Source organism: Danio aesculapii, chromosome 4 (genome assembly GCF_903798145.1).
Source record: "Danio aesculapii chromosome 4, fDanAes4.1, whole genome shotgun sequence".
Classification (NCBI taxonomy): Eukaryota; Metazoa; Chordata; class Actinopteri; order Cypriniformes; family Danionidae; genus Danio; species Danio aesculapii.
In genome coordinates, this window is record NC_079438.1 from 29,563,312 (window position 1) to 29,581,118 (window position 17,807).

The 17,807-nt window shown below is 41.5% G+C and overlaps 1 protein-coding gene across 2 annotated transcripts; it reads right to left on the reverse strand.

Moving 5' to 3' along the window:
• Positions 1–431: 431 nt before the first annotated feature.
• Positions 432–16,943, reverse strand: LOC130222841 (NLR family CARD domain-containing protein 3-like). 2 transcript variants are annotated; one of them, XM_056455413.1, is made up of 6 exons: positions 16,686–16,942; positions 13,648–15,442; positions 11,217–11,390; positions 10,100–10,273; positions 9,231–9,277; positions 432–6,215 (listed from the first exon to the last, which is right to left on the reverse strand). In XM_056455413.1, exons 1-6 carry the CDS (start codon positions 16,864–16,866, stop codon positions 6,127–6,129), a joined length of 2,460 nt encoding a protein of 819 aa, XP_056311388.1. In that variant the 5' UTR covers positions 16,867–16,942; the 3' UTR covers positions 432–6,126. The 2 variants fall into 2 exon arrangements, with proteins under 2 accessions (XP_056311388.1, XP_056311387.1); XM_056455412.1 differs by lacking the exon at positions 432–6,215 and adding an exon at positions 8,007–8,972 and having other exon boundaries at positions 16,686–16,943.
• Positions 16,944–17,807: the final 864 nt, after the last annotated feature.

The following is a 17,807-nucleotide window of genomic DNA, read 5'->3' on the forward strand; positions in this document are numbered from 1 at the left end:
ATATTTTACAGTCTATGATACAAATGTGACGGTGACGCATTCAACTTGAAGCAACTTGAAGCAGACTTCATAAGCGAGAGTCGTGTCTGATGCAATGAGCTTGTCTTAAAGTTTACCGAGAACCTGCTATTTCATGTACAAAGGTATGTTTCGGTTTAAGTTACTGTTACTAAAACTTGTATTTATACTAAATGAGTTATTGATTGTCGATTGTTTTTAGATGGGTCTTGTGCTGGATCGCCTTTATTTAATTACCCTAATTAAACAAAGATAAACCAGGATCCTCCCTTGCTATATTTCTTAGCTAGAGTTTAGTTAAAGGATCGTCTTTATAATGTTTTTGCAAAAAGAATAAATTAGATTCATACTTTACCACACAGGGTAACTTGATGGGTTCTGGAAAATGAATTCAATGTCCACTCCAGTGAAGATAAGTAATAAAATACATTTTTATTAATAAAATAAAATCCAGTGAAAAAGTAGAATAAACAAAAGACATATAACAGAAACAAAATCCTTACTTTATCCTCCGTTGAGAATAAAGGGCCTAAGACATCCAGTATACAGAAGTCAGAAAGCGCAAAGCTGGTTTATACATTTCAGCTTTTATACTCATCATGCATAGATAACGATCGACGCTGGGACCGTGTTGGGAGACAGGTCCCATGAACAATGTTCAGAAACAGCATAGATCAATCATAAACACAGGTGCACATCTTAATTAAATTCCACATTCAAAGAGCAAATATCATTTGAACAGTGGGAAAATCCCCCGGGAAGACAGATACATAGTCATCCGAGTATAAGTCAATTATTTGGCAGTTACATTCTCAGCCTTCATAGGTAGTGTGCCTTCACATTCATGCACTAAGAGTTATGTGTTTAAACTGAGCAGCGAGGTTAGTTAGAGTTCCTTCAGTTGGTTTGTTGGTCCTGCGCGCCCTCTTGCTGAGGCGCCTCTCCTTTCTCTTACGCTTGGTTTCCTCATTAAGAGTTGTGCTGTTACGCATCGGGATATCAGAATACATCATTGATTTTTTGTGTCTCTTACGATCAATGTCATAAGACCAATCAGGCACCACACCCCTCAACCCTGTTACAGTCTTCAACCCTGTCACTGTATTCTCGACCCTGTGACATTCATATTGGGAAACAATTAAATATAGAAAAACTTCTTGCTGAGTACCAACCACCATGTTAAGGCCTACCATTGTGAATATGTGGTTTGGGTAAGACATCTAAATGTAAAACTTTTTAGAAAAATGAAGAGAGCACAGAATGCAGGAGTTGTATAATTGTAACTTAAATCACATCTAAATCTAAAACTCCTCAGAAATGTGATATTTTAGCCATTAAACTGATTTGAGGGACATATGAGCAACAGGGAAATGTTGGTTTTATAGCGAAAGCTTTGTGAAATACTAATATTAGCAACTCAGTTTAGTCCGTTACGGGGTTGAGAATAATGGCTGTCCAAATAAGAATAAAAGAGAAAATAATATAAAGGCTTTAATGCCTGAGGAGGGAAAAGATGATGTTGTGAATGTTTCAAGAGTTCACACTTAGATATTGTTTGACAACTGTTAGCAAGTTTGGCATGCTGTCCCGGGAGAGAACCCTGAGCTCGGAGATAGGTGAGCCCAGGGCTCCCGCCTGGTCCGTAGAGCATATGAGGGGAGTACGAGATCAGGTGGTTCTCGAGAGCTCCCCGTGGTAAAAGAAAAAAGGAGGAGAAGGGGTGGATGGGGGGTTTCTTCGGAAAACGAAGATAAGAGAGTAGTTCTAGCTAGGCTACTTATAGTGAGTTGGGGTTAATCTGATTGGCTAACTAGTGAATGTAGATGAGTGGCCAGCTGCAGTCAATCATATCACGTGCTCCTCTCGAAATTAGTTTGAAAACTTCACTTCAAGAGTTCACACTTAGATATTGTTTGACAACTGTTAGCAAGTTTGGCATGCTGTCCCGGGAGAGAACCCTGAGCTCGGAGATAGGTGAGCCCAGGGCTCCCGCCTGGTCCATAGAGCATATGAGGGGAGTACGAGATCAGGTGGTTCTCGAGAGCTCCCCAAATGCAGGAGACTCGGGACAGCAGCCGTGTATTCGAAGAAACTCCCCAAAAGGCTTGGAAGGCTATATCCGGCTGCTGGATATAGTGGTTTTACAGAAAGAAAGGTAAAGGGGGCTCCTGTGGGAGCAAAGGGTGATACAGACTCCTGCGGGAGCCCGAGCAGGGTTGGCGTGGGCTATGAATACTCCTGCGGGAGTAGAGACTCGGGGAGACCCCTGCGGGGGTTAGAGCCATGGGATGGACAGGAATCCTGCTGGAGTAGTTAAAAATGGGGAAGGGGAAGTGAGGACTCCAGCTGGATAAGGGGGGGTGAAGGGGCTGGGGTGGGGCATGGACTCCAAAGGAGTGGATTGCTCAAGGAACACTTCTTGCGGAGATAGAGCTGGGAGGTGGCTGCGCTATATATAATATATATGTATATATGAAAATATATAGATATATAAATATATAATGGGGTAATCTAGTGCCTTGGGGGGGGGGCTATTTTTTGGACTCCTGCGGGAGTCGAAGCTCCTGGACACTCCTGCGGGAGATAGAGCTGTATGTGCCATCTCCAGCTGGAGTCGGGAAGAGGAAGGGCAGGTGAAGGCCCCAGCTGAAGGGTGAATGGCAGTTGGGCGATGACCCCTGCGGGGGTCGATGCTCGGGACCACTCCTGCGGGAGTTAGAGCTTGAGGGTGACGGCACTATATATAAATGTATATTTATATGCGTGGGTGCTTATATATATACATATATATAAATGAAATAAAATAAATGAAAGGTAAATGTGTAAAATAAATGTATAAGAAAATAAAATAAGCTAGGGCCGGGGAGGGTCAGTGACGTGACTCGTGCTCGTGTCACAGCTCGGGGTTGGTTGAGCTATTTTGGCCAGCTCCAGTAGGAGTCGGGAGAGATGAGGGGGAGGTGAAGACTCCTGCTGGAGGGTGACGGGCAGAATTGGTGCTCTGGGGGTGTTCCTGCGGGAACAGAGCGTGATGGTGGCAGCGCTATATATAAATTAATATTTATATGCGTGGGTGCATATAGATATGAATTTATATAAATAAAATCAAACAGAGAGAAAAATAAAGGCAATATTATATGTCATTGTTAAAATAACTTATAATATGTAAAAGCTAGGGTTGGGGGAGGGGCTGTGAGATGATTCCTGCGGGAACCGAAGCTCGGGGTAACACTGCGGAAGTCAGAGCCATAGGGGGGGCAGGGTCCTACAGAAGTCAGGGAAAGGTGGAGGGGTGGTGAAGACTTCTGTGGCAGCGGCCAGGGGGGGCGGGGGTGACAGGGGGGGCCTGGGCAGGAAAAAACTCCTGCTGGAGTTAGGTGAGTGAATAGGGAGAGAAAGCTGAGTACGACTCAGAGCCAGAAGGAAGAAAGAAGGGTTAGGTGGCTGGGTCGTGCCCGCGCCCTTGGGTGGCTGAGTAGCTCCTCCGCCCTCTGGAAGCCGGGATGGCTGTGTCTTGTCTTATCCCTGGATTGGGCTCGTGCTCTTGGCCGCTGGGTTTAAGTGGTTTGCTGGTGAGGGTCCTTTGGGCTTCCTTTAGATAGCTGTGGCTGAGTCGAATGTAAGATTTGAAGGCGTCCGAAGACCACCTTCCTAGTGTTTGTATGTGTTGTTGAGATAGCCCTTTGTGTGCAGCTGTGGTGGCGGCTCCTATTCTGAATGAGTGATTGGGGTATGATCCTGGTGGGAAGCCTGAATGGTGGAGGACTGCTTTGAGGTGTTTTTTGGAACCAAAAAAAAAACGTGTCACTGAGTGGTGTGCGTCGTCTATGAAAAGGGGGGCTAGGGGACTTAAGCTTAGTGTTTTCCTATATTGTATGTAAGCTAGGAGTGTTTGGAATGGGCTTGTGGGGGAGGGGATATTAAATATGTAGATGCAGTGTCCCTTTCTGGATTGATCTGTTATACTTTGCTTGATGAGGAAGGAAATTGTTTCCTCGTCAATCAATGTCAGATCTGCGATGGTGGGGTGAATAAAGGGATCGAAGTTAGAAGTACTGTAAATTCGGAACGTCTGAAAAACCCGAAAAAGGCTAGAATAAACATAGCATCTAGAGTGTGGTCTGTATGCAAGGATAGGTATCCTTTCTGAGTGTGGAAATGCATTGGAGAGTATGTAGGGCGAGATGGGCAGTCTAATGTCTGGGAGGGTGGGATGCCTTTAATAAGGTCGGTTGTGAATTAGCAATAGAATCATAAATGGAGCCATACAAAGCTTGTGAAATTTTTTATATATTTTTTTTAATTCCATTTAAATAACTCTTGATAGAATTGGCTTAAATTGTTTGTGTGAATGCAAGTATATGATGAATAGACTGATTGTTTGCGGGGGCAAACGGGAATGAAGTGTTGTGTGGGGAATTAAATGTTTGGATGTGTTCTGTAGTGAGGAACTATTGAGATGTTCTGGGGTTACTTCCTAAAATATATTTATGGGTGTTAGTGCAAATCATGTATGTGGGAATGTCATCTTCAAAGGAGGGATGAGGTCAGGTGCGGCTCTGCTTCTGGTACTAGTTTCTAGAAACAAAAGGCAAGAAAGGGGATCAGCAATTTCCTTATAGGAACATGTACAACAGTTATAAATTATTATTATTTATTTTTTTTATTTTTTTTTTATTTATTTATTTATTTTATTTTTTTTTTGCTAAAGTCCAAATAAAGAGATGGAGAAGCAGCCTTAAAGCATGATAATGATAACGCCTTTGTTAGTGCAGTGGACAGCGGCTTCATTGTAACAGTAAATGAGAATCTTGGAGGATTAATTTCTCCGTGATATGGTCCGTTGGTAGCGCGTCGGCAGACCTGATAACGTCCCTCTAAGCCTACTGAGGGGGCGGCGTCTGTACTGAGATATTAAGATATGTACTGAGGATGAAATTGGATCGTTTATAAATGAGTGGGCAGCAATTCCAGCGCTTATGAAGGAAAGCATAAGCCGGTCGCACGCCTTAAGCGCTGTTCGGTGACGTGCAGCGTTGCGCCATGCATTTGGAATTCTAAACATATGTTATATCAGTGTCCGCAGTGCCTAGTCACAATTCGGGACTCTATTTGTATTCTGCCGCGCCGCGGAGCGCTATGTGAATAGTTTAGTTTAATAACATATGAATTTGCGTGTCTGGTGTGCATTAGCATAACCCCTGTATTTGTGCGCACCCCGTCGCCGCGCTGAGCGGTGCCTCCGGTGCGGGACGCCCTTCAGGCCGAGTTGTTATGGCCGAGATCGGATAGAGATATATTCTCATCTAATCCGGGGATATGTTGCTGCGAGATGAAGGAGGTGAGTGACGAAAAGGCGTCTCTGCAGGATAATGCGCGTGTGAGTTTTGATGTCCTAAGATGGACAGTTTGTGCTTAGCGCAATCTTTCTCTTCAAGAAAATAGAAGGGAACTAAATTTCAGTCGATTTATTTAGGTATGGATGTATGTATGCAATTCTGCGAATCCAAATTGATGCTTAGGAATTTTTATAGAAGTGCTTGAGCCGGAGGTTCTTCCACGATGGAAATGCCAATATTAGAAAGACTTGTCACTAAGTTCTTATATCTTCAGATATATTATATCTTCAGAACTTATATCTCTGTCACTAAGAGATACATGTAAACATCTAGTAGATGAACTACGTGCGAACGCCATAGTTATTGCGAGAATCCTGCAAATAGTTTCTGAAGTATAAATGTGGTTACTTCTGCGTCCGAATGTTAGACAGACTGCGAAGTAGAATTGTAATGTCTGATTAATGCCAGAATCGGAGATACCAGAGATCAGGAATGACTTAAAAGGCGGGGGTGATGTCGACTGCGAGCCAAGCTTTGCAGCAGACTAGATTAATTAAGAGATTGCTTGGTTTATGGCGTGGTAATTTAAGGCATCTTCGTTCGGCGTGATGAATAATGCTGAAAAAGGCGGAATTATGAGAAGATGAAAGATCCGTTATTAGATGTTTTTAGAAACGTTCTAAATCCCATTTCAGTAGGCTAATGTGAATGTGATTGACGAAGCAGCAAGAATGAGGGGATCGAACATGAATTTATTGTCGATCTCTTTCTATAATAGCTCTGTGATTTCTGGTTCAGCGTTGGTGGAGGGCTGGGAAGGGAGCGCCAAGATACCGGGCTTGGATCCGTTATACAGACCTGGAATGAGAAATTCAGAAAAATTAGATCAGGGTGCAAGCGTAATTCAGTATAAAGATTAAAAATGTTGACAGAAGTTGACAAGTAATTTGTTTTCTTTAGACTTGGCTGACGGCGTGCGTGTCGCCGCAGTAGTAGCAGCAGCAAGTGTGTAGACGTGAGAGGAGGGAGAGCTGGGATGGTGTCTAAAGCAGGGTAGATGGGCGGGTACGTAGCCGGTGGATCTTGGGATGGAAATTTCTTATGAGCTGGGTTAACGTAGGAGGTTTGGAAGAGAATATTGAAGAGGGTTTAGAGTGGTAAGGTTTGCTGGAAGAGGAGGGCTGGAGTTTGCACTGGATTGGGGAGCTGCAGGCTAGAAGAGTTGCGTTATTGTCCGGGAGATTCCGAGATTGCTTTAGTGCTTTCTTTGGTGGCCTGGGGTGGCGCAGTGTTTGTGGGCTGTAGTACGTAGTGTTTAGGGGGCGTAGCAGGAGCGTGTGGTTATAATGTCCTAGGGGGGCGGAGTCAGTGAAGACGTGGATTCGTAAGGTCTTTTCGGGTTTATTGCAGCGGTATGGAATATGTGGTTCCGGCGTCTAGGAGTTTGGAGGAGTTCTGTGACTGTCGTTGTTGGATACGAGAGACGTATGATGGCGCTGGAGAAGGTACGTGGCGGTTTGAAGTAGCGGGAGATGAGGATTCATTGTGCTCTGGCTGGAGTAGCTAGGCCTTTGGCCTCTTACTGGAGCCTCAGCCTCGGGCAGACTTCCATGCTGGGCTGGGTGTTGTTGAGATGGGGCTGATGTTTCAGGGAGCGCGGAGCTTTCTTTCTTGTCCGTTGCTGTGATGTTGTGATCTCCGCCGCCTCCGTTGTTATTTTCGTTGTAGTTGACGACGATATGATGATTATGATGATGATGATGGTTGAAAATAGTTGGAGGTTGGTTTGTCCGTGAGTAGCTTTCGGAAGAGCTGGAGCGGACTTGTCGTTAGTTTCTTCGGAAAACGAAGATAAGAGAGTAGTTCTAGCTAGGCTACTTATAGTGAGTTGGGGTTAATCTGATTGGCTAACTAGTGAATGTAGATGAGTGGCCAGCTGCAGTCAATCATATCACGTGCTCCTCTCGAAATTAGTTTGAAAACTTAACTTAAATTGTGCCTAATTATGTAGGCTATTTACAATATAATCAATACACTTTTAAACATGAGTTTGTTCAAGCTGAAATATTAGCGAATGCCTGGAATGACCCTTATATTTTCTCAAATCTTAAACGTGCACACACTACAAGATCTGAAAACTGCAGCACAGCACACTACAGGATACTATTCAGATGACTGCGCCTGATGGAGCACATCACCTGATTGCAGAATAACTCTGCTGTTTATTATAGGCTAGCTTACAAATATCTGACCAACTGCCAGAGCGAACAGCCTGCAGAATGAAGAGAAAAGCTGCTTGTTGAAGAGAGCACATCATGTCCAAACAAGTGTCTAATGTTAGGATTATTATTAGGGATCAGAGAGAAGACAGAGGCAGATGAACAGAAAGAATAGATATTTGATGATACTGTAGGGGGAAACCAGTGTGGAGAGTTTGGTATAAAGCACCATTGACAAAACCTGTTGGGGATTTACAATGGAGGATTCTGCAGGGGATTGTGGCAGTGAATGCTTTCATATGTGTTGTTAACTCTAGTGTCCATGACAAGTGTATCTTCTTTGGACATAGAGAGAGACCGTGGATCATCGCTATCTGGAGTGGAGGCGCTGAACACAATAGTTTGATATGTTGAGCAGATGTGGACAGAATTGGACTCAATGTAAGTTTATTCTGGAGCTGGCTATAGTCAGAAACACAAACTGAAATGGCAGTTCATTCACTGTTCAGTTGCTCCAGCAAAACTTGCTCTACTTATCACAAGAAGAAACAGAACAGATGATGAACATGCTCAAGAGATTTAGAGTTTTAAAGCGTTCGTTAGGTCCAGAATTACAATAGATCTGAAGTATTACAAGAGCAGAAATGATGCTGAAACCTTTGAACAACAGTGGTGTTATAAGAACGCTGTCTGGAATGTGGAGCAAGGAGAGCTGCTGTTACATCTGCTGTGGAGTTACAATTCTCACACACACACACACACACACACACACACACACACACGCACACACACATGCACGCACGCACACATACACACACACACAGCTGCTGACTGCTCCTGCAGAGGATTGTGGGTAAATCTCTCGTCAGTCTTCAGCTCAGTTTCACTGATGATCCAGAATAAAGCCTAAACCCAGGCCAGAGCGGCTCAGTGAATGTGGTCTGGACTGAGTGGATGAGGCTCATTGTGTCTCTATAGATGTTGTAGAAGATCAGAGTTCCTGCACTGTGATCCACAAACACTCCTATTCTCCTGCTAAGCGGCTTCACTGGGAGTTCAGTGCGTGTGTTATTGTGTCTGAATAAGAAACTGGAGGAAAAGCAGCTCAAACTCCAGGACTGAGCATTATATCCAAACACACACTCATCACCTGTTCCCTTCCTGCTGATGCTCTTATATGACACTGATATACACACACGATCTCCACTCCAGTCAGTCTCCCAGTAACAGCGTCCACACACACTCTCTCTGCACAACACCTGAGCGTAAACATCAAATCTGTCTGGATGATCAGGATACGGCTGATCCTCTTCCGCCCACTTCACCTCTCTGTTCTCCTCAGACAGAATGAGTTGAGTGTGTGCTGTGTTTGGATCCAGTGTGAGGAAACAGACATCTGAACACAAGAACACACACATTTACAACCACAGCTGTGTGTGTGTGTGTGTGTGTGTGCGTGTGTGAGTGAGAGTGTGTGTGTGTGTGTGTGTGTGTGTGTGTGAGAGAGACAGAGAGAGAGTTTGCGTGTGTGTGTGTGCGTGTGTGAGTGAGAGTCTGTGTGTGTGTGTGTGTGTTCGTGCGTGTAGTCCTACATTTGCGTGGACCTGCTGTAATCCTCGTGTGTGTGTGTGTGTGTTTGTGTGTGTAGTCCTACATTTGCGTGGTCCTGCTGTAATCCTCGCGTCTCCTCCATGATCCAGACTGTAAACACACACAGATGGAGAGAATGAGCTGTTTAGTTTCCCCCTCAGCTAATAAGCTAAAGCTAGCACTGAGCTGCTCAGCTACACGCTCCAAACTCTTCAGCTAAAACACACAACACTTGTTGTTTCCAGCCGGGATGCACAATGAATCTAACACAGTGTGTTCTTTTCCTCTGCTGTTGGTGAAGCGAGCGCAGATACTGCTCATGTTGATGGAGACACCCTGCTGCAACATTCATTTATTACAGTGATCACACTTAGCTTTGCCATCGTTCTTCAGCACATGCAGCCTTTGAGCACATATTGCAGTCCATCTCTAAACTATGTTCAGATTATTAAAGCTGCTCGCCAGCGCCCAAGTTCCTGACAGATTAGCAAGTGAAAAATACACATGTGTGCACAGAGAAGAGGAATCCAGATGTTGATTTTAGAACAAGAGTCTGAACATTAATCCAAGTGTCTGATTCCAGAATCTGAATCCATCTTCAATCCCCAACCCTATTCCTGACCTGATATTGGAGGATTCTTCAGCACAAATGGAGGAAGAAGTTTCTCTGCTCAGCTCAAATGCTGAAACTGTACAGTGTGTCCCGCTTAATGTCACAACTGAGCCAATACACTCCAACATTTACAGAGGAGATTCATTTCACACTCAATGATTTGCTCTTCATAGACATGACTGGAATACTCTACAAGCTGTATCTTCTGTCTGTCCTCACCCCATAACCCTCACAGAAAACTGAAGATCAGAAAAGAGCTTTCTAGTGTCTTTTTAAAGCCATTCAGTGGAAAAGCACAAGGCCAGTGATGCTCCACATACTTGAGTTTGTCCAGTGTGTAGTTTGGATCCTCCAGTTGTTCAGAGAGCAGCTTGACTCCTGAATCTCCTGGATGATTGTAGCTCAGATCCAGCTCTCTCAGGTGTGAGGGGTTTGAAGTCAGAGCTGAAGACAGAAAACCACAGCCTTCCTCTGTCACCATACAGCCAGACAATCTACAAACACAGCAAGAGTTCACATCACACAGTTGGACAATCACACATCTCTTTGTGTTGTGAAGATGCTGACTGCTGTTTCTGCTCATGTCAACAGCAGTGATGAACACACACACACACACATCCTGATTAGCTCTCCTTATTGATCAAGCCCTGAGATCTCAAATTGAGTTTAATGAGGTTCGACTCCAAGTCAAGACAGAGTGCAAAGAGATTTGATCTCAAGTTATAGACTAAATACGACTAAATTGAGAATTAAGAATTTGAAAAACTCATTTCTCCAATCTTCAACGTTTTACTTTTGTAAAGAATCCACTGAATAATTTAAGAAGGGTAATAATCCAAAAGGTCATTTTCAACAGAAAGTTGTGGACATTTAGAAAATGGAAGTGAAGTTACATGTGACATTGCAGTTTAACACACTTCAGTAGAATCTGACGCTCCCTAAATCTGTAAATATCAGATATGTTACAATGTCATATCATTTCCATTACATTATAACCAATGCTAACTCTTATGTTTGGGATGAAACATGCTAAGAGTTAACGTTAGCTAGCTCCAGCTTAACATTAGCTGTATTAGTTCTGCCTTAGCAGCCAGGTGTCTGAAGGAATAGAACATTGTCACATATGTTTCTGAATGAAAAAGATTAATGCACACTTGTACACTTCAACCCTTTCACACATGAGTTTAAATACTCAAGTTCCCATGACAATGCATCAAGTTCATCACGTGACCCTCCAGCCCCCATGATCTATCTATATATATATCGTATTTTGTTTCTTTTTGCCTTTTTCTGTAAAAATTGACAAATGTTTTATTTATATTGTGAAATATAAATGAATATATTTATTTCTTTTACTGACAATACACCGAGTCTATATTTGTTAACCCAATATGTAACTATATTTTTGTAGTCACTGTAGAGTGGAGAATCATTTACCTCAGTGTCTCCAGTTTACAGTGTTGACTCTTCAGTCCATCAGAGAGAAGCTTCACTCCTGAATCCTGCAGGTCATTGTTACTCAGGTCCAGCTCTTTCAGGACACAGTCTGAGGATTGTAGAGCTGAAGACAAACTCTCACAGCACCGAACAGTGAGATTACAGCACTGTAGCCTGTGTAGAGAAAAAACACAATATTTAGGTGGTCATCTGAGACCTCATTGATCAACAATGCTTACTCACAAAAACTATGTGTATACAAGCTTTCACCCTTATGGTCAGATGTACTAACACCAAACTGAACATGAGTATGTGTTCCTCCACACTAACTTCATGAGTGGTGAATGCAAATTTCTTGTGTTTTTGTCTAATGCACTACTGCATGTGAGAAACTTTGCCACTAAGTAGCTGACAAAATATTAGATTATTGTTGTCATGTGTTTGATGGGAATTTTACATCAATTACGCAATTTAGATTAAAAAAGGGCTTGCAAATGCTTAGGACGAGGCTCCAAGCTGCAGAATGTGCAATTAATAGTCTAATTAATGTCTGATTAATTAAGAGTGTAAGCTCATCAACCCCTGTTCCACTTCCTGTTCTGCAGACTGTCAGTGTGCAGCAGTTCAGCTTGACCTTTATATCAGATCATTAGGCTCATTTATAGTCGGATTGATCCTGGTTGTCTTGTCCTTGTACTGTTGTGTGTTCCCTGTGCTCTCTCTATGTTTCACCCCAGTTTATCCCCATGTTACCCTTGTTAGTTGGCCCAGTTACTCTTCACTCCCTTGTTTACTTACTAATCTCAGTGTATTTAAGCAGCTCTTATTTGTTGATCATAGACGTGTATGTGCGTATCTTTCTCTTTCTTGTGTTTTCTGGTCTTCAGCCCTGCTCTTTTCTTTGTGTAAGGATTATATTAGACATTAAAACTGCACCAAGATCCACCTCTCATGTTGCTTTGCCTGCCTGCACGATTCATAACAAAAATGATGATAATAAATGAATTACTAGATTTAAAGAAGAATAAAGAAGTTAAACTAACCAGCTTTATAGTGAACACTACACTAGTGAACTACACTAATGAGAAGACAATGGCAAATACACACAGATGAGTGTTACTTTATTATCATCAGAATAGAGAAGGTCAAAATAAACAGAATAGAGTAAATTCCACTCTTATCAGAAAGGACTCAATTTCCACACAGCAGAAACAGTACAACACATACAAAGTCAGTTATAAAATGATACTCAACGAGAAAGGATAACAACAGATGAGGAGCATCTACTATATTCTGCATTTCTCAAATTCATCTACTATATTTCAGAGAAGTAGAAGACAAGGTTAGAAAACTGTACTGTTAAATATGCTTTTGCCTCTCCTGTAACATCTGCTACTGTTCATAGATAATGTAGGTAAATGGTTTATATAAAGGTCTCCAGAATGTATCTGTAAAGTTTCAGTTCAAAATACCTATCAGATTATTTATTATACCTTTCAGAATATGGGTATTTTCAACTCTGAACACCTGTAGCTGTGTTGTTGCCTGTGCCTTTAATGCAAATGAGCTGGTTCTCCCCGCCCACCATTCCCACATGTCAGAGCCACAGAGATCTCTCTATATTGCTCTGAGGGCTGTCTATATCTCCTGCTGCGTCTCATGTTAGATAAACAGCACAGTGATAGACAAGAATGAGAAATACTACAGTAAGAACTTATGCTTATTTGATGTATTTGTTGTGGAGTTAATTAAAGCCTTTCTGGAGCGATGAGTCACACACAATGTTGGTACAAAGTATTGGTGGGTCTCAGAATTGCAGAGATTTGGATCCTATTTTAATGCCAGGAAATTTAAAATAAGAGACTGACTTGTGTTTCTATCACCCCAATATGACTGTACACACACTATACTACACACAGATCTGTTCAAACTGCTTACACCAGATGATTTTCATCATAGGAGCCCTTTAAAGAGAGAGTTCACCCAAACATTTACCCAAACATTAGCCTCAAGGAGTTCCAAACCTTTACGAGCTTCTTTATTCTGTTGAACACAAAAGACTTTTAAGATGAAAACCATTAGCCTTTGACCTTCATGTCAATGATTACAGGTTTCCATCTTTCATCAAAATATTTTATTTCATGTTCAACAGGAGAAAGAAACTTCCAGAAAGGTTTATAACCACTTGAGGATGAGTAAATGAGTTAATTTATATTGTTGGGTAAACTATCCCTTACACAACCACTGCCAATAAATTAATCTGAAGGTTATTAAAAACAATCTGAAATATTAAATAATAAACAATTATTCACAGTATTTTGAAGTGCAGACAATAACAATACTGTACACGTTCATTAACATGATCAATTGTATTATTTAATATCAGCAAATGTCTATTTCTTAAATGAAAACAAAACAGACTTTGACTTACTGAGCTCTTTTGGAGGATTTGATGACTGCTGATAGTCTGATGAGACACTCGTCTGATCTCTGGAATTTCTGAAGCTCAAACTCCTCCAGCTCCTCTGAGGTCATTAACACAAAGGCCACAGCAGACCACTGGGCAGGTGAAAGGCGAGCAGATGACAGACTTCCTCTACTGAGGTGAGACTGAATCTCTTTCAGCAGAGTTTGATCGTTCAGTTCATTCAGACAGTAGAGCAGATTGATGGATCTCTCTGGAGACAGATTCCCTTCAAGTTTCTTCTTGATGTATGCAATTATTTCCTCTTTGCTCTGGTCTCTGTCATCCTGCTGTGTCAACAGGCCTCGTAAGAGTTGTTGATTGGACTGGAGTGACAGACCGAGAAGGAAGCGAAGGTAAAGGTCCAGATGTCCATTCTCACTTTCCAGAGCCTTGTCCACTGCAGTCTTCAGCAAATCAATCATACATTTAGCTTTGCTTTTCTGTATAAAAAGCCATCCATGCTTCATGTCGCTGTCTAGAAACAGATGTTGATAAAGGGCTGCAATGAACTCCTGAATGCTCAAGTGAAGAAAGCAGTACATGGTACCAAGAATGATCCCCGTCTCCTCCTTAAAGATCTGGGTACACATGCCTGAGTACACCGATGCCTTATAGACGTCAATGCCACAGTCTTTCAGATCGCTCTCATAGAAGATCACATTGTTTCTTTCCAGCTGCTGGAAGGCCAGTTTCCCCAGTGAAAGGATGAGGTTTGGATCCCAGGAGACATCTGGTGTGTTTTCTCCATCATACTTTCTTCTGCTCTGCTGGATCTGAAAGCGGAGAAAGTGTGTGTACATCTGTGTCAGAGTCTTGGGAGATTCCAGGAGTGTTTCAGCATTAGCCCTGTGTTTCAGTTCAGTATTTCTGTTCTCCTTCAAAATGTTCTGGAGAACAGTGGCTGAAATCCAGCAGAAGACTGGGATGTGGCACATAATAAAGAGACTCTTTGACTGTTTAATGTGCTCAATGATTTCTTTGGCCTGATTCTGATCTGTGAGTCTCTTTCTGAAGTACTCCTCCTTTTGGGCATCATTGAATCCTCGTATCTCTGTCAGCCGGTCGATACAGTCAGCAGGAATCTTACTGGCAGCTGCTGGTCTGCTGGTGATCCAGATGAGAGCAGAAGGAAGCAGATTTCCCTTGATGAGGTTCGTCAGGAGAACATCCAGAGAGACTGCTGAAGATACATCACAACACGTCTCATTACCAGCAAAGTTCAGAGGAAGACGACATTCATCCAATCCATCAAGGATGAACAGGACTTTGAATCGTGTGCTTCTTGTAAGGTTCAGTCCTTTAGTCTCTGGAAAAAACTGAGTTATGAGGTCTTTTAAACTTTGGTTTTCTTTCTCCTTTAAGTTCATCTCTCTGAATGGAAGAGGAAATATGAAGCTGATGTCTTGATTTTCTTTTCCTTCAGCCCAATCCAGAACAAACTTTTGCACAGAGACTGATTTCCCGATGCCAGCAACTCCTTTTGTCAGGACAGTTCTGATCTGCTCCTCTTGCTTAGCTGCTTCAAACATATGTTTGCATTCAACCTGTATCTCTAGCGACTGATGATGTCTGGAAGCAGCTTCAATCTGTCTGATCTCATGTTCAGTGTTGACCTGTTCACTCCCACCCTGAGTGATATAAAGATCTGTGTAGATCTTATTCAGAAGTGTGGAGTCTCCTTGCTGAGCAATTCCTTCAAACACACTTTGATATTTCTTCTTCAGGCTACATTTAAGCTGATTAATGAAGAACAGCTCGCCTAAACACAGGAGCAAAGAAACAGATAGATTTAGTCTTGACTTATTTGTAAGTGACAGTCTGACAGATGGCCATGAGATGGGCCAGACAGAATTTCTACTGGTGTAATGGATCACAAATCTCAGGGTTCAGATCACATTATGGTTTTTTAGTCACAGATTGGACCATTTTTCGGATCAGCCAAAAAGGAGAGGAGACGAATGTCATTTGCTTTCCATTTATTACAGAAACAGCACTGCAGGACACTTTTGGTTTTAACAAACAGAACTAATAAAGTGTAATATTATTAACAATAAAATAAAGAAATAATCAGCTGAATAAAAATAAATAGTAAAATATTCAGTGCTGTGAAAAATTCCCTGTTACTGCTACTGTTGCTGATAATGCTGAATGTAGAAATCTAACATTGTCATTTGTACAACCCATATTTATTTGTAGTCTCATTTTCAATAAAATGATTCAGTTATTCAGTCATAAATCTTCGTTTTATTGCTAGATGATTTTTTGTTTGAGTGGTTGTCTCCTCCTAATGGTTAAACAATGTAATTGCTGCCTACAACTTTCATTTCTGAGCATATGACTGTGATTTTAATCTTCAACATAAACATCAGTGATTTTATCTGAACTATAAACTGTTCTCCCAGTACTTCTGTGTTATTTGACTGTTTGTAACTTCATTATTGTGTTTTTAGATTTGAAAGCAGCGATTTGAGGATTAATAATTATATGTAAATCACCATCATTTATATAGATCTCTCAGCGATCGTTACAAATTGAATCCGCGGGTCACGTGTTTTCAGAACCATGGATTGTGATCCATACGAATCATGGATCAACCGTGATCTGTTACACCCCTAGAATTTTCTGTCATTTTTTGCTATTTCTGTTGAGAATTTTTTAAACAATCTGCAGATAACTGTGGAAAGATTTAGGGAATATCATAACTAAAAACTTAATATATAAAATAAAATACACAACACAAATCCAATTAGAATTACTTTATTGGTAAACAAAGCACAATTCTCATATAACAGATCTAGTAAAGGACAGAAAATATGACTTTACAAACTGCACTGTAATAAATCATGAACATTTTCATATCAGTCAACAATATTACTGAAATTAAATAACTGAATGAATATAAATGTACACACATTTACACAGTAAATAAATAAACTCAATGATGGGCTAAAACTCTGTAAAGGTCTGCAGATTTCGTGTAGGTCTACCCATGAGTCTCTTACCTACAAGAGTATCAGCAGCTTGATCTTGCTTCATCTCTCCCAGGAAGAAGAGTGTGAGATCAAGAGCTGCTTCTGTGATTCTGCTTCTGTTCTCATTATAGTCCTTTACAAACTCTTGTCTGGTTTCTTCTTGTAAGATTTTCTTAAATTTCTCCAGTTCATTCTTCAGAAATCTGATCATTTTACTCTCAAGATTCTATAATTGAGGAAAAAAGAACAACATTTAACCAAAACATTCATTCACACACAGTTGTAGATCCACAACCTACTCCAAATACATTTTAATACATGATACTATGAGTCTGTTAAATGCTTGATTCTGATTAGCTGATGAACATTCAAAGGTTATTTTCAGATAAACACACAGCTAAAGTAGATCCAGGCAGGTTTTGAGCACATTACACTAAAGGGGGTTGCACACCGGATGCGCAATGCAGCACACACGACAGCTGGAAGTATCACACACCAGACGCACACATTCACATGTTATTAAAAATGAAATTTCACAGCTACAAAGGACAAAAATAAACACAACACAGTCTTTGGATAAGATGTTTAAGAGACTAGTCCTACACACAGGAGCAGTTTGAGAACAAATACCTGACAAATGTCTGAAACACAACATCTGAACGGCTGTGGAAACCAGAGTTTAATAACATCTAAACAAAGACATCTCTGCTAAATTTGGACTGTCAGTGAAAATCTAATAGACGTCTAAGATTAGCCCTAATCTAGACTAGTCATCAAATACACATGAATGAACACATTTGTCAAAAGTTTTGCTAATTTACTGTCTTTGTTGCTATATTTAGCGGCTTTGCAGACTTTCCCAGTAACAAGATGTCAAAAAAGTGACACATTAAAAAAATACAAATTTAAAGTCACTGGAGATTTTGGGGACTCTGATGTGTCTGTACCAAGTGTGTCACATGCCTGCGTTTGAGTAAGTGTGTCACATGCCTGTGTTTGAGTAAGTGTGTCACATGCCTGCATTTGAGTAAGTGTGTCACATGCCTGCGTTTGAGTAAGTGTGTCACATGCCTGCGTTTGTGTAAAAGTCCCGGCCATTAGATCGCCCCCTGGGGGCTGGCTGCCTCCTCTGTGTTACTGAAAGAGACTTGA

What these genes read in the sequence shown, in the direction of transcription:
- LOC130222841 (XM_056455412.1), bottom strand. Translation starts at nt 16,866, where the DNA reads ATGATCAGATTTCTGAAGAATGAACTGGAGAAATTTAAGAAAATCTTA. An exon ending in AAATCCTCCAAAAGAGCTCA is followed by an intron (nt 11,391 to 13,647) that starts GTAAGTCAAAGT and finishes TTCTCTACACAG; the next exon opens with GCTACAGTGCTGTAATCTCA. An exon ending in TGTAAACTGGAGACACTGAG is followed by an intron (nt 10,274 to 11,216) that starts GTAAATGATTCT and finishes CTGTGTTTGTAG; the next exon opens with ATTGTCTGGCTGTATGGTGA.